Source organism: Aegilops tauschii, chromosome 5 (genome assembly GCF_002575655.3).
Source record: "Aegilops tauschii subsp. strangulata cultivar AL8/78 chromosome 5, Aet v6.0, whole genome shotgun sequence".
NCBI classification, from domain to species: domain Eukaryota; kingdom Viridiplantae; phylum Streptophyta; class Magnoliopsida; order Poales; family Poaceae; genus Aegilops; species Aegilops tauschii.
In genome coordinates, this window is record NC_053039.3 from 464,514,963 (window position 1) to 464,536,737 (window position 21,775).

A 21,775-nucleotide genomic window follows, 5' to 3' on the forward strand; every position below is an offset into this window, starting at 1 on the left:
ATAAAGACACTATAGGACATCTAAATGTCACACATTATTCTGTAGACGAATATGGCTATCTTCTTTGCTCGGATTTTGATTTAGATTGGATTTTGAGTACCTAGGATATATCTAACTACTTTTGAGAAAAATAACATAACCCCCATGACTAATAACACTATACTTATACACTTCCTATTTGAAAGCACGAACATTTGGATATAGTAGCACACTTCGAGTTTTCAATGTTGGTTGTGGTTATCTTATAATAGAATTGCGAGTTAATGCATGTATCATCAAAAAACAAAGTTAATATTTTGTGAAAAAATGATCTATAAAAGATAAAAATATTTAGTATAACTAGATGATGGTTTGTTCACCATTTTACCATTTGTGGTATGTGAATTGTCGAAGTAGAGTGACCTTATATTGTACGAGGTTGTGGATCTGGCATCCCGGGAGTGGAACAAAGGAAGAGGATGCGGCGCCGACTAGGGGAGGAAACGGCGTCCTGAGACAGGAGGAGGCAGCCCTTGCCGGGGGAAAAGATGACGCCCAAGGAGAGGAGGTGTGGCGGCTCTAAGAAAAGGACTCGCTAAGTTAGGCAGTGTGACGCGGGGGACGGCACGCAGAAAGGTCGGTCACCCAATAATTCTCACCCAGCCATTCGGGAGGACTGACGAGCCCACCAGTCATACACTTCGAAAATAAACCCCGTGGTGAAAGGCAGCAGAGACATCCGACGGGCTAGTGTGCTCATTTGACCGAAATCAACCTCATCAGACAGCAAGGAACATCTCATAGTAGGTGAGAGTCGTGAGGCCTCTGTGTTGGCCAGTAACTTACAACAGCTTATTTGTCAAAGATGCCAAGCTGGAGTTTGCTAAGTTTAACAAAACAATTGTCCGTACTCACACAATCGAGTTATGCAAAACACAGTGGAGCAACCAGACCGTAAAGAAAAAACATATTGGCCCTTGTGTAGCTCCTTTAGTTGGCACTCGCATCCGAATTCATGTTACCTACCAGTCCTACGTACTAAGCGACATTATGCACGCACCCAACATTCAATGTCAAAAGATCAGTCTGGTTGATCGTACAAAGTACTAGCGGAAGGACGAAAGAACGAGATAACAATGAAGACATGCCAATTTAGACTATGTGCATGGCCTAGGGTTATGAGTTGTCTTACTTATGTACTACATGCATGTCAAAAGCTCCACTACTTGATACATATTTTCACATGTCATCGTTGCTTCTGGGCATTCAGTGAGAAGTGGCAACCAACAAAGAAGAACAAATTTCAAAATGAATCATGGGAGTGGATTAACCTAAATTAAACAAATACAAATTTAAAAATAAAAAATATAATGCAACTATGTGTAACATAATAGAACATACAAATTTGAAGTTTCTCTAGCCTTCTCATTCCCCCTATACTAATATACTAAAAACTAACAAAAACAAATTTTATAACGAAGAATGCATTACTAACATTGGTAAGAAAATGAAAAGAACTAAAACAAATAATAATAAAATATGCACACAATTTACACGGAAAATTGTGTTTTTTCATAATATGCAAAAATAAACATATAATAGTGAAATTACTGCAAAAATAATTTTTCTAAAAATAATAAATTAGTGGCATCGGTACTTAACCCATGGCGTCTGTGCTACTCAAAATAAAAAATAATGATGTTTTCCAATAAACTAAAATGAAAACTAAAGCAAAATCAAAATAACGAAGTTTTTTTAAGAAAGAATGAATTAGTGGTATTAGTATTACCATTTAAGAATAAAGAAAATAAAAACAAACAATGAAAAAACAGCACACACTATATAAAAAAATGTATTTTATATATGCAAGAATAAGCATATAATAGTTGAATTTCGCAAAAAAAGAATCCTAAGAAGGATTGAATTAGTGACATTGGTATTTCCCTTGAAGAAGAAATAAAATTAAATGAAAAATGAAACAAAATCAAAGCAATGAAGCTTCCTAAGAAGGAATGAACTAGTTGCATTGGCATTACAAGAAGGAAATGAAAAATATTAAAGCAAATAAAGAACAAAGTCCACAATTTACACATAAATCACGCTTTTTTCAGTATGCAAGAATAAGCATGAATAGTGGAGTTTTCACAAAGAAAGTAAGTTTCCTAAGAAGGAACTAATTAGTGACCTTTGTATTACCCTTTAAGATGAAATAAAATGAAATAAACAATAAAACAAAATCAAAATAATGAGGTTTTCTAATGAAGAAGAATTAGTGGCATTGGTGTTACCCTTTAAAAAGAAACAAAATCTAAAGCAAATAATGACAAAGTTTGCACACAATATACACCAAAATTAAGTTTTTTTAATATGCAAGAATAAGCATATAATAGTGACTTTTTTTGCAAAAATGAAGTTTCCTCAGAAAAATGAATTAGTGGCACTGATATTACCTTAAAGAAGAAATAAAAGAAAATAATGACTGAAAAATCCGAACAATGAAGTTTTATAAGGAACAATAAATTAGTGGCATTGGTATTACACAAAAAAATAAAAAAAGTTGCACTCAACTTTGCACTGAAATTGCACTTGTTTGTACTATGCAAAGAATAATCATATAATATTGCATTTTTTGCATATATTTTATAGTATTTGTGTGTATACATTTACACTCACCCAACATCTAAAAAAACCCACAAAATAAAAGAAAAAACTAATAAAGAGAAGCAAAAGCAAAACACATAAAACAAAAAATGGAAAAAATGAAGGGAAAGAGGGGACGCCTGGATCTCACATAATGGGCTTTAGCCCATTAAGGATTTGATTAACCCAAATCTATAGTTAGTCGAAAAAACACAGTCGAAAAGAACTCAAAGAAAGAAGAGCATGAAAAAAGGGAACACAAATCTCAAAGCAAAAAATTAATGGCCAAAAAGCCGACGAACCCAAAATCAGTGTTCAGGTGATTGTTTTTTTAAACTTCACTCCTCATTTTCTCAACCACACTCACATTTTTATAAGAGGAACCAAGTCCTTAGGAGTTGAATCTACCCAAAGGCTAGGAGGAGAAAATCTAGCCCATCTAGCCAACTCATGTGCAACATGATTGGACTCCCTAAAGCAATGCTCATAGATTACATGGATATAAAGTATAAAGACATGAAATAACAATCATTAAAAGTCGCACTTGCGTGAGATGAAGAGTTCCCCTAATGCATGGTTGTGATCACATCTGTATTATCGAATTGATCTCAATTTTATTGTAGCCAATCGCGCGAGCTAGATTCAAACCAAACCTCCAAGAGCCTCCGACATGAATGCATCATAACACGCCTCAACTCTTTCATCGGCAGCTGTAATAAACTTCCCATTACCGTCTCTCGACACAACAACAACCTCACCTAGCATCAAATCAGGCGACTTACATATCGCTAAAGTGCACCTGGTTTTATGTTATGACCATATGTCGCATGTCCGCATCACGGACTCCGGGTTTGTACGTCTATATGAGTGAAAAAAACATTGTTTCTCCACTTATCACGACAACGGATCTGAACGATGAAAACACATCAATAGATCAACCATATATACATTGACGAGTGATGTGCCCTGCGCTCCACAGCCGCGACATCACAATCCTATCATGGACAATGGATAGTGTCGCATGTATGGCACAAACGGTTTCAAGGTTGGGTATTTTTTGATCGGGTTGGGTGGACAAGGAAGGATTGCATGCAATCATTATTTTTGTTTGATGGACTTTCCACTCCAAGTAAGGATCTTGTTCCTTTCAGTAAACTCACTTCGTTGGGCTTCACTTTGCAATTATAATGTACTTGAACTCTTTCTATCAATGGCAACATACACAAAGTTTTTGCATATTTGTAAAAAGAAAAGGCGTGATCACAAGGCCGGGAAGTGAGTGAAAAGGCAAGCCATTTGCTAAGTAAGCACGTAGGCGTGGTAGCATACGCCCTTGCAGTGATTTGTCTTGCACGTTGGCAACCATTATCGTGCTCCTTTTGTGGTCTCCAACATCTACTACCTGTCTACCTCCTTTCCGGTTTAGAAGGCTCACACGCAGTGGCGGAGCTCGCCAGAGTTGTTTGGGGGGGGGCAAGTACAATATATGAGTCAGTGGGGGGCCAAGTACACAAAAATCCTTAATATAAACCCACTCTCAAAAATATTTGTGCATGCATGTGACAATCTTGGGGGGGGGGGGGGGGGGCACAACCCCCAGGAATGCACTAAGCTCCGCCATTGCTCACACGTATCTTTAGTCCACGATTTAACCAACGCAATATGAGTTTTATATCATTGGAAACTTCAAATGTTCTATTTTTCTAATGGTATAACTTTTGTGTATACAATTTAATTATATTGATCAAACTAGCAATGTAGGGATACACGTGGGACTTTTAAACCGGAAGGGAGGCATATTTATCGCATGCCTCGAGACCAAGGAGCAAGATAAACTGGAAAAACAACCAAAATTAAGAGCTAATGTAGTTGGAAGAGTGGGCCTCTCATATGGATTATATTTGCCACAAAAAGAACTGTTGCAGGTGAGCAGAACCCCACTTACCGTAGGTCAGGGAGTAGAAAATGACATCGCCTATGTCTGTTTTTAATATATTCTTTTTTCATCTATGTGAAAATACATGACTTTACTATTTGAAGATTCACCACATTGGCTTTTTTATGCTTTATTATTTTCATTTTATACCCTTTTTGTTAGGATTTATAGCATAGTCTAAATGAGACCATAGTCGGAAGTATATTGGACAGTGCAAAAAATATTGGAAACAACTTGTATTTGTAGATAAAGATCAAGCTAATCATATGTCACATTATAATTACTCCCTCCGTTCACTTTTATAAATCATTTCAGACAACTGAAAATAGACTGCTTTGCATGCTGTCTGAAATGTCTTCAAGGACTTATAAAAGTGAACAGAGGGAGTATAAGACACCAAACAACCGAAGAAGTCATGAATGGAGTACAAATACTGAAACCATTAACGTGTTTTCAATCCAAAACAGTGTTGCATTTGCTAGATTTACAACAAAGACTCATAAATAGTTTAGCTAATACAGATATTAGAGTCTAACAGTATGCTCCATTCAACAGTTCACATGAGGAAGTAAGCATTACAATAGTTCCACTTTTCTTTATCCACCAGTACCAATGTTATTTGGGACAGGCTATATGTAAGTCGCCTGAAAATTTATTTTGGGGTAAGTCGATTTTCTAAGCCATTAGATTAAAGATTCAACGGTCGACCTTCTTTCTTCTTCCTCCAGCTTTCTTCCTCCTTCAACCGTTCATACTTTTACAAAATCTGACTTACCCAAATTGTAAATTCAGTCAACTTACATGTAGCTATTGTGATGTTATTTACATTTAGTAGTATTGCCAGACGACAAAAGCCATATGAATTTTCTCTCAATGACATCACCAAAAGTCAACATAATGAAATCATATGGATTTTACTTCGCAAAACAGCTCACTGCGAGGACTCAAAACACATTTCAGTGTCTGCCATTCCATCAGAGCCTACAAGCAATAGCTTGTCAGGATACGCTTCGATGTGCCCAAACGCACTGGTGCCGGGAGGACACTCCAGCGCAGCCTCGAGGGTGCGATGGTGCACGCCGTGGGAGTCCACAGAGTAGCCACCCTTGTGATCGTGCCCGGCGAAGCAGGCCTTTACACAGTTGTACTGTCGAACAACAGCCATCACCTCATCATAATTCCACATGAGGCCTACCTGGGACGCTGCTACAGGATCCAATGGGAGGTGACTGCACAAGACGACATTCTGCCGACGCTCCGATGCATCCCGTAGGACATCACTGAGCCAGGACAGCTGCTCCTCTCCAACCGCGCCATTGAACATCACGAACCGCTGGTCGACGCCCACCAGACCCTCAGGGCTGTTCTTGTCGGCGTTTGGGTTCTTTTCTTCAAGGAGCCTCGTTGCTGCTGCAGTCACTGGATGATCACGAGGCCAGCCAAGCGTGCTGAAGTCATAAGCATCCAGAACAACAAATCTGTACTCAGGACATGGCGAGAAGTCATAGTACGCGCGGTCAGAACCCGTTGGCATCTTCAGCAAAGCCACTAGCTCGCTCCGAGGAAGGTTGTAGAGGCAATGGTTGCCAAACATGTGGTAGGTCGGGCCGGGGAATTTCTCAAATTCGCCGAGGACCTTCTGCACCGCCCACAACGACTTGTCCTTTGGGCATTTCCCGTCGACGATGTCGCCAAAGTTGATGGAGAACTTGACAGCACCTTGCTTGTTCCACGCACTGACAGCCCTCTGGAGGACGTCGATGCTGTGACGGTAGTAGCGCGGGATGCCAGTGAACGAGCGCCCGTCCGGGATGTCGGCGTACTGGACATCGGCAATGACACCAAAGGTAAACAGGGGCTTGTGGGCAGATGCATGGACTAGTCCATTCGTTGCGGCCATCATTGAACTTTGGTGTCACCAGACCTTCGAAAACCTCCCTTCTTCTTGTTGTCTGCGAGGAACTGAACCTACAAGCAGTGAAAAGATCTCTGCGCAAGAACCTACAAGAGAAGCCAAGCAATATTTGTTCAGGACTCTGTACCGGTGAGGGGAATATTACAGACTACAGAGCACTCTGTTTATCAGAGTAAAATGTAAAGCAGATAGCAGGCTGGATACCAGCAGCATAGCAGTAAAAGTCCCCACTTATTCTTGTTCCAAGATTGTAGTATACAGTTTCAATTTTTCCCCTTTCAATCACTTCCACTGGAAGTAACTGTAGATGAGACCAGCTCCAAATACTGAATATTGCAGCATTGCATACTAGTGTGCTGTGTGCATCTCATCCCATTTCTAATTGTCAAGCACCGGGAGCTAGACCCTGGCCTGAATTGCTGATAAAATCACTTAGGCGACCCGCCGTAGCCGAAACTAGCGACTCGCACGGAAGGGGATACGCAGCCGAGCTGTGTGTAATCGGAGCCTACGGACTGTAACGACCACAGAAGGAAGGAGGCGGGGGAGGATGGATTACCGGCGCAGCGACAGAGGCGGGGTGGCCGGACTCCGGCGGGAGCTGGTTTGGTTGCTCCCGGCCCGGAGGGCGGACGGCGGAGAGTCGGAGCCGGGATGGGGAGGAGTTTGGATCTTGAAGAAAGATTCTCTTTTTTTTTTTCCTGAAAAACTGACGAAAGCTTCTCTGCTCGTCTTGGTCGGTTGGATTTTTTTTTTTGAGGCTGTCTTTGTCGATTGGAGAGACGGGGGAAACGAGACGGGCCACCGGGCCGATGGATTTGTCGTTAGCTCTCGGCCGAGGAGGCCTGTAATGAAGCCCAGAGATACAGAAGGCCGTTGAACTTGAGGCTCTGTTTTCAGAGACCTCCTCCTAATCGGCGCTTTCAGCACCAGAAAGTCTCCGAATTTTTCTGATGTAAAAAAGTCTCTAATTTTTTTAAATCGCGAATTTCAAAATATCATGATTTAAAAAAACAGTAAATTTGGATTTTTTTGTGAATTTTATAAAATTACATGAATAGAAAAAAATCCATGAATTCAAAAAATCACGAATTTGATTTTTTATGAATTAAAAAGATAACAAAATTAAAAACAAAAACAGTAATGGAAAACAAAAGAACAGTTCAGAAAAACCCAGCGGAAAACCGTCCCGAAAGAATTGGATGGAACCTTCACCTAATAGAAGGTTGCCAAAATCGGTCAAAGGGACTAATATGGGCCAGCCCAACAGCAAAAGGACCGTGTGTGTTGCGTACAATAACACGGTAATCGTTGACTTAAGCGCTGAATAGGAATTGGGTTGTTCTCATCAAGGAGTTGGATTTAGATCTCACTTGCATAACAAAAAAATTGTCTCAAAAAGAAGAAAAAAACGTGCGTAACAAAAAAAAACAACCTCTTTGTTTCAGTCTGTAAAGCATATATGTATCTTGCAAAAAAAAAAGATGTCATTGGCCGATGCGGCCGATCGATCCAATGGAGCAGTCAATTGATGGAATCCTTTACGAAAATAAATACCAGTCTCTCTGTTTCAGTTTGTAAAGCGTACATGCATTTTGAGCATTAAGTTTGACCAGTACTTCAACCAACAAAACATAAGCCATATGTCACACATGTAAAAAAAAGCCATAAGCCACAAAAATTGGAAAAATTATATTACCAAAGGCTGCCTTTAAATGTGAATCTGTTTTTAACAGAAAATGTGAATCTTAATGGTATGCTTTTTTCTGACAAGTAACTTATAGTCCGGAGGGAGTGCTCGATAACTTGGTTTAGAAAAAGGAGTAGGTGATCAAGGAGACCCTAAACGTAGTTACGACCGGGCTACTTTCACTATTGTGTGTGACTCTTTAATGTTTTCATGCCACACGCACACATGCATGATCGGTATAACCTCTAAACATATACTGATATCTAGAATGCGAAAAGAATATAGATATGTCGATCTCACAAGAATTCTATAAAGTACAACACACATTTTCGCATGCCTGTAAAGACAATCGACGAGACTGTAAATCTAACATGGAGGGATGTTTAAGAATGAAGCAATAGGTTGCACAAACTACCGCCACTTGTTGACATCTCTATCTCCAGACCTTTATATTGGTCACAACGAAGGTAGACAATCATACTCCGGGAACATATATATCAGGATATTTCTTACATTCGTGCGTTTTAAGATCTCTACCAAAGATATATTCAAAGATAATTAAAATATAAACGAACATTACATACTGTATATATGGGTGGGTTTGGGTATCGGCAGGGTTTGCGCCCATGGGCATGGGTTGGGGTGAGGTTTTGTGCCCGTGGGCAACATCGGCATGGGTATGTAATTATTGTACCCGCTCCACCCTAACCATTGTCTTCCTTAATGGAATAATGGAGTACAAATACTGAAACCATTTACCAAATAGCATTGCATTTGTTACATTTACAACAGACTCGTGAATAATAGAGCCTAACACTATGCCCCATTCAGCAGTTTCCAAATGGTGAAGTGAGCATTACAACAGTTCCATTATTTATTCCACCACTTTCAATGTTATTTACAAGTAATAGTGTCGTCAGACAACAGGAAGTCACATGAGTTTTCTCTCAATGGCATCACCAAAAGTCAAAATAATGAAGTCACATGGATTTTACTCTACAACGCAGCTCGATCAGAGGACCGAAAACACATTTCAGTATCAGCCATTCCATCAGAGCCTACAAGCAATAGCTTGTCAGGATAGGCTTCGATACGCCCGAATGCACTGGTGCCCGGAGGACACTCCAGCGCAGCCTCGAGGGTGCGATGGTGCACGCCGTGGGAGTCCACCGAGTAGCCACCCTTGTGGTCATGCCCGGCAAAGCAGGCCCTAACACAGTTGTACCGTCGAACAATAGCCATCACCTCATCATAGTTCCACATAAGAGCTGCTGGGTACACTGCGCCAGGGTCCATTGGGAGATGACTGCATAGGATGACATTCTGCCGGCGGTCCGATGCATCCTGGAGGACATCACTGAGCCAGGACAGCTGCTCCTTGCCTACCGCACCATTGAACTTCACAAACCGCCTGTCGACGCCAACCAGACCGTCAGGGCTGTTCTTGTCGGTGTTTGGGTTCTTTTCATCGAGGAGCTTCATTGCTGCTGCAGTCACAGGATGATCGTGAGGCCAGCCAAGTGCGCTGAAATCATAAGCATCCAGAACAACAAATCTGTACTCAGGACATGGTGAGAAGTCATAATACGCGCGATCAGAATCCGTCGGCATCTTCAATAATGCGACCAGCTTGCTCCGAGGAAGGTTGTAGAGGCAATGGTTGCCAAACATGTGGTAGGTCGGGCCATCGAACTTCTCAAACTCGTCAATGACCTTCTGCACCGCCCACAACGACTTGTCCTTTGGGCAGAACCCGTCGATGGTGTCTCCAAAGTTGATGGAGAACTTGATATTGCCTTGCTTGTTCCATGTGCTGACAGCTCTTTCAAGGACGCTGATGCTGTGCCGGTAGTAGCGTGGGACGCCGAGGAAGGAGCGGCCGTCTGGGATATCGGCGTACTGGACATCAGCAATGACGCCAAATGTGAACAAGGGCTTCTTGGCAGGTGCATGGACTAGTCCGTTTGCGGCAGCCATCACAAGAACTTCAGTGTCACCACTCCCTCGAAAGGCAAAAGTAGATTCTGGAATAGAATGCGGTGCCCCCTGCTAGAACCTAGAATGTAAGCCAAGAAATATTTGCTCAGAATTTGGGTGAATCAGTATGTAATCATTTTGTCACATTAAACAGTATATATAAAGCAATGGAGCGCAATGCATATCAGCATCATAGCAGTAAAAGTCTCTGCGTGCTACACATTTCACCACGAAGTAACTTTAATAGACTCTCAACTCTTTCTGTACATGTGCCCAACCAAAACAAGCACCTTGTGAATTGTGATTTACTGCTAATAAAATCTACTAGCTATCTATCGACCCGAGAACTGTTGATAAAACCGCTCCTGAGATTCACGCGAAGCGGGGAGACGCAGCCGGGCTGCCTGTAATCGGAGCCTATGAACTGAAACAGAGCGACCGACAGATTGTAACGACCAAACGATCCCAAGAGGAAGGAAACCAGGGGCGGATGGATTACCGGCGCAGCGACAGAGGCGGCGAGGTAGGCTGCGGCGGACTCCGGTGGGATCTCCGGCGCGCTGGGTTGGTAGATCCCGGATCGGACGGTGGAGTCTAGAAGCAGCGAGCAGCCGGGAGCGGGGAGGAGTTTGGATCTTGACGTAAGCCTCTGTCCTCCTCTGCTCTTCTCCTCCGGCTCGGGAGAGGCAAAGACGGGGGAACCGAGTCGGACCACCACCGGCCGGTCGTTAGCCCTGGGCCGAAGAGGCCCGTAAACAAAGGCCAAAATTGCAAGGGGTTTAATTTGAGGACTCGTTTTTTTATCTCGATTTATTTATTTATTTTTGTAATTTAAAAACAAAAAATTATTTATTTATTCATAAAACAGATATATAATTTTTTTAAACACATACGTTATTAAAAAATAAAGTAAGACTAACATTACATTGCGGCTTGCGGAGATAGTCGCTAGCCACTGCTAAACAATTTTATCTTTTGCCATAGAGCAACGTCCAAATGGCAACTTGGTGGTTTTGAAGATGTCAATGGGGTAGATTTAAGCCACGCTTGCATCCAGGAAAATACAGCTAAACTTGGTTTATATAGGAAGCAAGGACACATTGGTTCTGATGGCAGGTTGAATACAAATTGAAACTTACAAAAAATAAGCAGTTGGTATAATGGCAAAGGATTACATTTTTCTTAATATTGTGAATCATATATGCTTAAGTAGTTACGAGATGTCTGGCTTCCCTCTGGTCTCAATGTGACTTCTTTGATCTTTTCTTCACACACATATCACATTTACACACGATTGAAAGCCGTTTCGGTGCTTCCAAAGCCACGAAGCGGTGAGGATGACGAGGGAGGCCAACCCTCTACGAGCGGGTGCGGGTGCCCGGTAACAAGACGTAGCCCACTAGGATTGGAAATCCATATCGCCTATGGGTAGGTCGGTCGTGGAGCGAACCCATCCTAGGATCTTGTGCCATACTTGCCGCGAGAAAGAGCAGTCTGCCAGCAAGTGTTGCATCATTTTTCAATAATGGAAGAATTGTATGCAAGTACTTAAATGTAATATTATTGGATTCTATATCGACTGAACGGCTAGCATTTCCGAATTTGAAGTTTGAATCTTGGAATTCCTATATTAAGACAGTTTCATTCTAAGATTAAATCCATTCAGGTCCGAAGAGCTTCCAACTAGATGGTGTTGTAAGTTGCATGTATCACTTAGAAGTTTTGTTAGTACATTTGTTGTTTTGTTAATACAATTGTTTCTTTGCCCGCAAGGGATGATGAGTGAGTAGTTGTCACGAGATAAGGGTGGGGGCGTAGCCTCGTAGCGAGTAGTCGTCACTCTTGTGTCTATGATGACTAGCAAAAGAGCCCGTGCATTGCAATGGGGAAAAAAGTAACATATAGCCTTAACCCAAGTAATAATCATGGCTCAAGACCCCAATAGGCCCACATCCTTTATTTTAAAGGAGCATCAAATTTATGTTGCCGCTTATCCTCCTTACCCTCGTTGACGATAGCCTCAGAAGGTCTCTCTCTCTCTCTCTCTCTCTCTCGGTCGGTCGGTCGAAATAAGATGAGAACTTTGTTGTTTTTTTTCCTGCGAGGTTTTTCAAAGGTGTGCAGGCGTGGTTATCGATATTTTGTTGCATCTCAAGTTGGTTTTAGTGAGGCGTTTCTTTGCGATTCAGATTGCCGTCGGTATGAAAGAAAAACAGGCTATGCGTTATAGGTTAAGTTTGCACCATAAATAACATTTTAAAAATATTAAAAGGTAAAATAACATCATATTCAGATTTCACATATTTTTTAATCAAATTTCATATATAACATCTTGAAATTGGAGTTAGGTTTAAAAGATATGGATAATTTAGAAAAGCATTTGTTTTAGAATGGCCGTGGATTGCTTAACCAAAAAACCGGGGGGCTTTATGTTAAAATGCAAAAAAAATGATTTGTTTGACTTAAATATGGACCACGGGTTAATTATGTGAAACGGCAGGGTTTTGAAAAACAATCAAAAAATGATTCAGATGTGACTCAAATGTGTATTGCGGGTTAATTCACATAAAAGGCGGTGTTTTTTCTATAAATAACATGACGGGTGGGCAGGAGCACTAATGATTTTATTAGTGTTTATGATGATTAAAATAATGCGAATAGTCGCCAAGTGATAGATAAGTCGGTGGTGTAGCCACAAAGCATCTAACTTGAAAAAGAAAACCTCAAATCATCTCCAACAACTGCTTTATTATAGGGCAGCCGTCACTTTTTGGTTGTTTAAAGGGCAAAAAACATCTCCAATGGCTGCCAAAAACGAAAAGCTGCTGAAAATTTGTTTTGGGCTGGCCTAAGATGCGGCACGACTCCTGCATATATGCGGCACACAACTGATTGCCAAAAATTCAAATCACCCCGCGCCGTGCGGCCGCCTCCTCCTGCAGCCAAATTCCACCGCCGCCGCACCGAATTCGGCCACCACCACCGCCACCCGACCTCCCCACCGACGGTTTGGCGTCGAGTTCCAGCACGACGGTCGGCATGTTTGTAGTTGAATGTTGGGAAGTTTGTTCTCCCGCAAAAAGAAAGTTTTCATGTTTCGGTGCCCTATTTTAGGGCAGAGATGCAATATTTTCATGCCCAAAAAATGCACTTTTTTGCTGTCCTAAAATTTACTCCAGTCTTTTTTTGCTGCTGTATTTGCAGGCTTGCAGCTGTTGGAGATGCTCTCATAGCTAGTAGTGATGTGCGAGTAGTCGCCGCTCTTGTGTCCATCGTGATTACGACGACGTGCGAGTAATTTTTTTTAGAACGAAGACGCCAGGTGCGTCCGGCTTTAACTTAATAAAGCCAACAACAGGCAGCGTACACGGAACCATAGTCTTAACAACACAACTAACACCCTCAAAAGATCGAGCGAATGGAGGGGAACAAGTCTTGGATTACAAGCCACAGCCGGCTGAATCAGAGCACGCAGGCTCGCGATGATGATGCCAAAAGATGCCTCGCGACCCTAGGGAGGCGGCGCAGGAGCTCTTGCCAAAGCGTAGACTTGACGGAGACGGGCAAGAACGAGCTGCAGAAGATCAGCGTCTTGGTGCCGTCCCAACGGCGCCCACTGCTGCAAGAAGATGACACATTTGAATACCACGTCAGCAGGATGAGAAGGGAAGGAACACTCAATAGTTAGTTTGTTCCTAATATGCCAAAGTGCCCAACATAACGCCCCAACGCAGCACCACATGACACGCCGAGCGCTACCACTAACCGACGAAAGGAGAGCACACAACTCAGAACTGGACCGGGGATCCCAATCCCGACCAGCAGCCTCGGGGACCGCACTCCACGCAAAATGGGCCAGATGGCAGTTGAAGGAAACATGGTTGGCGGTCTCTGGCACCCCGCTGGCTGGCCCATTGCGCTTGGCTATGTTGACGGACGTGGGCAGTCTATCACGACACAGCTATTGATAAGGTCCCCGAGCCTTCCACAACCCGGAAGCCACCTGTTGATAAGGTCCCCGAGCAAGTGCTCGGTAGAGGGAGTTAACCGAGAACTTGCCCGAGGTGTTGAGGTGCCAGGTGTTGGGGAACGCAGTATCTCAAAAAAATTCCTACGATCACGCAAGATCTATCTAGGAGATGCATAGCAACTAGAGGGGAGAGTGTGTCCACGTACCCTCGTAGACTAAAAGCGGAAGCATTTAGTAACGCGGTTGATGTAGTCGAACGTCTTCGCGATCTAACCGATCCAAGCACCTAACTTACGGCACCTCCGCGTTCAGCACACGTTCAGCTCGATGACGTCCCTCGAACTCTTGATCCAGTTGAGACCGAGGGAGAGTTCCGTCAGCACGACGGCGTGGCGACGGTGATGATGAAGTTACCGGCGCAGGGCTTCGCCTAAGCACTACGACGATATGACCGAGGTGTGTAACCGTGGAGGGGGCACCGCACACGGTTAAGAGAAACTTGTGTGTTCTAGGGTGCCCCTGCCCCCGTATATAAAGGAGGGGAGGGGAGGCCGGGCAGCCCTCCTAGGGTGCGCCAGGAGAGGGGAATCCTACTAGGACTCCAAGTCCTAGTAGGTTTCCACCTAAGGAAGAGGGGGAAGAAGGAAGGAAGAGGGGGAAGGGAAGGAAAGGGGGGCGCCGCCCCCTTCCCCTAGTCCAATTCGGACCCAAGGGGAGAGGAGGCGGCCAGCCCCTCTTGGCCCTTCCTCTTTTCCCACTAAGGCCCATTGAGGCCCATTAGTTCCCCTGGCGGGTTCCGATAACCCTCCGGCACTCCGATAATTATCCGGTACTTCTCGGAACTCATCCGGTGTCCGAATAACATCGTCCAATATATTAATCTTAATGTCTCGACCATTTTGAGACTCCTCGTCATGTCCATGATCTCATCCAGGACTCCGAACAAACTTCGGTCATCAAATCACATAACTCATAATACAAATCGTCACCGAACGTTAAGCGTGCGGACCCTACGGGTTCGAGAACTATGTAGACATGACCGAGACACATCTCCGGTCAATAACCAATAGCTGAACCTGGATGCTCATATTGGCTCCTACATATTCTACGAAGATCTTTATCGGTCAAACCGCATAACAACATACGTTGTTCCCTTTGTCATCGGTATGTTACTTGCCCGAGATTCGATCGTCGGTATCATCATACCTAGTTCAATCTCGTTACCGGCAAGTCTCTTTACTCGTTTTGTAATGCATCATCCCGCAACTAACTCATTAGTCACATTGCTTGCAAGGCTTATAGTTATGAGCATTACCGAGAGGGCCCAGAGACACCTCTCCGATTCACGGAGTGACAAATCCTAATCTTGATCTATGCCAACCCAACAAACACCTTCGGAGACACCTGTAGAGCATTTAATAGTCACCCAGTTACGTTGTGACTTTTGATAGCACGCAAGGTGTTCCTCCGATATTCGGGAGTTGCATAATCTCATAGTCAAAGGAACATGTATAAGTCATGAAGAAAGCAATAGCAATAAAACTAAACGATCATTTATGCGAAGCTAACGGATGGGTCTTGTCCATCACATCATTCTCTAATGATGTGATCCCATTCATCAAATGACAACACATGCCTATGGTTAGGAAACTTAACCATCTTTGATTAACGAGCTAGTCAAGTAGAGGCATACTAGGGACACTCTGTTTGTCTATGTATTCACACATGTACTAAGTTTCCGGTTAATACATTCTAGCATGAATAATAAACATTTATCATGATATAAGGAAATATAAATAACAACTTTATTGTTGCCTCTAGGGCATATTTCCTTCACCAGGACACGACGTCCGGACCCTGGGATAATGAAACCTCCTCGACAAGAGTCAACAAGTTTCCCAAACTTGTTGTCTCCGGGCCGGTGGGTGTCGGTGTCAAAACCGGCCGATCTCGGGTAGGGGTCCCGAACTGTGCGTCTGAGGATCAAAGGTAACAGGAGGCGGGGGATACGATGTTTACCCAGGTTCGGGCCCTCTTAAGGGAGGTAATACCCTACTTCCTGCTTGATTGACTTTGATGAGTATAAGGGTTACAAGAGCTGATCTACCTCGAGATCGTAATGGCTAAACCCTAGATGTCTAGCCTGTATGATTGATTGCCCCTACGGACTAAACCCTCCGGTTTATATAGACACCGGAGGGGCCTAGGGTTGTATAGAGTGGTTTACAGAGAAAGGAATCTTCATATCCGAACGCCAAGCTTGCCTTCCACCCCAAGGAGAGTCCCATCCGGACACGGGGGAAAGCCTTCCATCTTGTATCTTCACGGCCCACTAGTCCGGCCCACGTCACATAGGCCGGACGCCCGGGGACCCCCTTATCCAGGACTCCCTCAGTAGCCCCTGTACTAGGCTTCAATGACGATGTGTCCGGCGCGCAGATTGTCTTCAGCATTGCAAGGCGGGTTCCTCCTCTGAACACTTCAAAGTAGTTTGATCAAAAGAACTATATCCGGCTCTGTATAATAGTTTCAACCCTGAACCACAAGGGCATAATACTTCAACAAAAGATAGGTTATGTCTTCTGACAACTTTTTCGGCGAGGTGTTGTGTTCCGGCTTTATTATTATTTCGAACCGTTTTTCAGCCTCCTGCTTCGCGTTTCGAGGTGCGGTCTTCATTGACACGTCTTGTCAAAGCAGAGATTGTGTCCCCTTATTGCAAGATTCTCATCAATATGGGTTTGGACAATCCAATCGTGCCGTTCGCATGACCCCTTGTGAATAGGCGAGTTTTAAGGCTCGTGGGGGGACGCTCGATATTCACCGCCTTTATAAGAAGATAAGGATCCATCTTTTTACCCCACGCCTTCTTCCTCCTTAGCCCATCTGCCCTCGAGCTCCAACGCCCAAGTCTCAAACTTTCCCCTCGCCACCAACTACTCCAGCCATGTCAGGATCCGGCTCGCACGGCAAGTGGATGGCCTCCTCCGTGACGGAGAAGGACATCAAGGAGCTTCGGGAAGCGAGGTATTTGACAGCGGGAATCAGACATAGACTCCCTGCCAAAGAGCAAGTTATCCCCTCTCCAGAACCCAGTGAGAGGGTGGTATTCCTCCCTCACTTTCACCACGGACTAGGGTTTCCCCTACACCCCTTTGTCCGAGGTCTCATGTTCTACTACGGGCTGGATTTTCATGATCTGGCCCCGAATTCCTTCCTCCACATCTCGGCGTTTATCGTCATGTGTGAGGCATTCCTCCGCATCCCTCCTCACTTCATCCTGTGGCTCAAAATTTTCAATGTGAAGCCGAAGGTGGTCGACGGTCAACACGCAAATTGCGGCGGTGCCATGATAAGCAAGCTTCCCAAAGTTATCTGGCCCAAAGGGCCTTTGTTGATACCGTCAAGATATGGCAGCGGGAGTGGTTTTACATCACTGAACCCCATGGCACCAAGTGGGCGGCGGCCCCTGCATTTAGATCCGGACCCCTGTTGCGGCTTGCGTCCTGGACCAACAAGGGTCTGGATTGGGGATCATCTGACAAGGTGCTGATGCTGAAGAAGCGCATCAAAAATATCATAGAGAAGAACACCAGCCTCACAGATGTGATCCAGGTGATGCTCATCCGCCGGTCCCTTCCCTACCAACGCCGGCCTCTCCGCATGTGGGAGTTCAATCCGGAAGGGCCACAGATCCTGACGCGATTCTTCGACACGATGCATAAAGCGATCTGGAAGCTACTTGTCGTGATAGACTGCCCTCGACTGCAATCATCCAGCCTCCCCAGTAAGTGCTAATTTTTCGAACATAACATAGTTCATTAACCGAAAGGGGGGATGTAATGAGAATTCCATCCTGTAAAACAGAGCTGGACAAGAAGACAGAACGAATCAGATGTCCAGCTCCATTGCCCGAAAACCCAACAGATCCCCTTCTAATGAAGATGCCAGTCCCGGCGCCCTATCAAGCACTGGAGAAGAAGGTCCAGAAGAAGAACAAGGGAGCCAAAGGTGGCTCCCGTCGCAAAGGTACTCCGGACGCAGTGTCCGGAGAGACCAACACTCACTCCTCTGAGGAAGATGAAGACGGGGAGGAAGATGAAGAGGGCGGCCTTCGAAGACCCCGAGGCGGGGGCGTCCAAAAGGGGAAAATTATCCCTCCCCGACGGCTCGGATTCGGATGTAGAAGCCATCTCTGAATGGCGCCCCAGGCTGAAGCCCCTCGTCGAATCGTAAGTATCCAAGGATGCCTTACATAAGTTCGGTCTTTATAATTATGGTCCTAACACATCATATGGTGCAGTCCGGCCCACGATCTCCCCCAACAATCATCGGAGGGGAATTCTTTAGATCCGGGGATTATGGAGAGCGAGTCACCTCCGCAAGCCTCCCCGCCAACCGCTACGGACGACGCTGAAGTGCTGTCCCACAGGGCCTCTCCGGGCCGTAGAGCGGTACAGGAGACCACCAAGACGACGCCAGAGGGTAATGCCTCGGCTGCCGAAAACATGGGGGGCGCAATCCCCATGAAGACCAATGGCGGGGGCCTTGATCAGTTCGGCCCCCAGCCGAGCCCCGTTTCGGAAACCCAAACGGTTCCAGAACCGAATAAGCGACCCCCTTCAAGCGAGGGGGTGTCGACTCCAGCGGCTACCTCCACAAGTCCGGAGGTGCCGAACACCCTGATGGAGGCACTGCAACGTACTTCCATGTCGGGGGAGCACCGCACCCTAATGGGTGTGTTGGTTGAAAAGGTTCAGTCTGCCAAGAACGGACTGAACGATGCCTTTACTAGCCTGCTGACAGGCTTCAAGGTATGCAATGCAATATTCCTGACCACTTTTCATATGAAAAGATACCTGTGTATAGATAGTAGCCCCCGAGACTCTGATCGTCCCTTTTGCTAAAGAAAAGGAGAGACAAAGGATCAATAATTGTCGCAGGAGATAATTATAGTTTTGTATGTTGAAATATAGGCTTCGCTGTTAACGGCGACCGCTCAGGCCGCCGAAGTAGCCGAACTAAAACGTAAGCTAGGGCTGGCCGATGAGGATCTAGTCCGCATCAACAAGAAATTGGATGAGGCGCAAGGTATATTTTATGACACTTTGTTCATGCCTGCAGATTTCGTGTCAAAGCTCATGCGCTGCTATATGTATGATTGTAGGCAGCACGGCTGCGGTTGAGGCCCTTCAGGGTGAACTGACCCAGGCCAAAGAGCAGGCAAGGATGAACAAGGCGGCCGCTGATAAAGCGGCCGAGGACCTGAAGTCCGAACAGGGTGTCCGCTGCCAGTACGAGGAGCGGGTGACCCAAGTAGAGCAGGCGCTCAAGGACGCCGCCGATAAGTACAAGTCCCTAGAGGAGAAAACTAAAGCCCAGGCGACCGACCTTGCCAAGGCCCATAAAGAGGCCGAGGAGGCGCGGGTCGAATCCCGAGCGGCGCGCGAGGAGATTAAACAAACCGGACAAATAGCGGCCGGTAAGCCCCTTTCTTCTACAGTGTAAATTCGGCAATCAGTCGTATGTGTTACTCACGCAATTGTGGAATGCTCCAGATGTCTTTGCGGATCTTTCGAAGAGTACCGCCGATGCCGCATAGTTCTTCGGGGCTCAGGAGGGACACACGACGAAGGGGCTATTCTGGTCACAGTTCGAGGCACGGGAGCGCCCAGCAATGCTAAATGACCAGATGGCACAGTGGGCCGAGCTGCATAAGATGTCCGGATCGGCCATGAGGGACGTCATAGTCCGGCTGTGGCCAACAGAACCCGTTCCGAGCAACTATTTTGGCCTAGTGCGGCGACTTGTTGACGCACTGCCCCGTATCGGCGCGGTCAAGCGGTCATCATGCATAGAAGGTGCACGGCTGGCCTTTGCCCGTGTTAAGATGCACTGGGCCAAGATGAAGGCCTCTAGCATGGCCGTTGAAGGTCCGCCCGGAGACAAGGTCCACCGTACACCGGAGCGCTATTTTGAAGACGTCCTGGAAGGTGCCCGTTTGATGGAGGGCTAGTGCTCAAAGAAGATCTTGTTCGAGTGAATGTATCCGGACTATCCGGACAATGTATTATAAACCAAGGCTTTTTAATATATTTGTGCCTGTTATCTTGAATTACTTCTCCTCCTGTGCGGCCGTTTTATATCTTTGAGAGTTTTCCAGTCATCGGCTTCAGCCACCACGTAGATAGTACGGGGGTGTTCGGGATAGCACATAATCACACTTGACCCAACGTCTTTGTCCGTAAAGGAGGTGTTAGTGCGGCGAACGAAGCAATCAGACTATGTGGCTTTACCACTCTCACTTGGCCATAGGAGTTTGACAATGGGGTTGTAAAATAGCCCCTCGTGCATATGCGGAGATCGAACTTAGATGCCTTAGACGCGTGACTGAAAAGCCAGCCCTTCGTGTAATACGGAAGAAATCGCTAAAGATTTAATAAGTCACCGAATTGTTGACCAGCTCTCATCGCATCACAACAGTCAGTTTTCGGCTTTCTCTACTGAGGTGCTTGACCGGGCTAGCGGGAAACACAATCGCAGTAGTTCTCCCTTTTAGCCAAAAACAGAACATAAGGTAGCAAGCACAGGAGCCGGGCAACCCAACTATTGACCAAAGACGTGATTCGGAGCCGATGCATATAACGCAGTATTCGGGACGCCGAAGTGTACTCTTAGAGTGTTCGAAGTTTCTATTGTTGAAGATATATATATGGCTTGAATAGAGCCCCTGGCCATTTAAGTCGTACCAAGGTGTATATGCCAATTTGAACGTAAAGTGGGAAAACAGATTTAAAAAATAGGCCAATACCAAACAAGGCTGGGCAAAACTATTTCCATTATAGTCTGATTGGTACGTCAAAACGTATTTTTACAGAAGATGCAATAAGCATCACGGCTATTTTACATGCCAAGAACAAGGGAAAGTTGTATATAGGTCCTAAACTTGAAAAGATGATCAAGAAGATCCTTTGGACACTCTGCCGCACGTCTGCGCCGCTTTTCACCTTTGTGTAGGATCCTTTGAGAGGATCGACAATCGAGTATGTATAAGGGGCCTAGAAGGGGGGCCCTTGTTAGCTCCAGAAATTGATGTGGGTTGTAGAGAACCTGAAAAATAAAAACAAGAAGAAAAAGGTGGAGCAATATGAAGGTCCGGATAGGGTCGAGTCGTGTCGTGGACCTTATATTTAGCATGCCTCCGACCTTGCCCATGGTATTTTTAGTGCGTAGTTATGCACACGCGGTACATATGCCGCTATTAGGTTGGGGCTTTGTCGGAGGGTGAATTGCTAATCTAGCTCTGGACGAGCCGGACTATCATTCTGCAGGGTAGACCGGACTCGTTTAACAGTGTCCGGGGGCTTGACTACCGGTGTAGTTTTCGGCCGGGCGAGGCCTGTCGGTGTCAAAACCGGCGGATCTCGGGTAGGGGGTCCCGAACTGTGCGTCTAAGGCGGATGGTTACAGGAGGCGGGGGACACAATGTTTACCCAGGTTTGGGCCCTCTCGATGGAGGTAATACCCTACTTCCTGCTTGATTGATATTGATGATATGAGTATTACAAGAGTTGATCTACCACGAGATCGTAGAGGCTAAACCCTAGAAGCTAGCCTATGATTATGATTGTTCTTATCCTACGGACTAAACCCTCCGGTTTATATAGA

General features: G+C 45.2%; 2 protein-coding genes across 2 annotated transcripts; both read right to left on the minus strand.

The window, feature by feature from the left end:
• Nucleotides 1–5,079: 5,079 nt before the first annotated feature.
• LOC109779172 (manganese-dependent ADP-ribose/CDP-alcohol diphosphatase) lies at nucleotides 5,080–7,250 on the minus strand. The gene is made up of 2 exons (XM_020337786.4): nucleotides 7,030–7,250; nucleotides 5,080–6,556 (listed from the first exon to the last, which is right to left on the minus strand). The coding sequence occupies exon 2, from the start codon at nucleotides 6,456–6,458 to the stop codon at nucleotides 5,487–5,489; it is 972 nt and encodes a 323-aa protein (XP_020193375.1). The 5' UTR covers nucleotides 6,459–6,556; nucleotides 7,030–7,250; the 3' UTR covers nucleotides 5,080–5,486.
• A 1,760-nt stretch (nucleotides 7,251–9,010) lies between these two features.
• On the minus strand, nucleotides 9,011–10,791 carry LOC109779171 (manganese-dependent ADP-ribose/CDP-alcohol diphosphatase). Its single transcript, XM_020337785.4, has 2 exons — nucleotides 10,637–10,791; nucleotides 9,011–10,216 (listed from the first exon to the last, which is right to left on the minus strand). Exon 2 carries the CDS (start codon nucleotides 10,135–10,137, stop codon nucleotides 9,157–9,159), a length of 981 nt encoding a protein of 326 aa, XP_020193374.1. The 5' UTR covers nucleotides 10,138–10,216; nucleotides 10,637–10,791; the 3' UTR covers nucleotides 9,011–9,156.
• Between the last annotated feature and the right edge of the window lie 10,984 nt (nucleotides 10,792–21,775).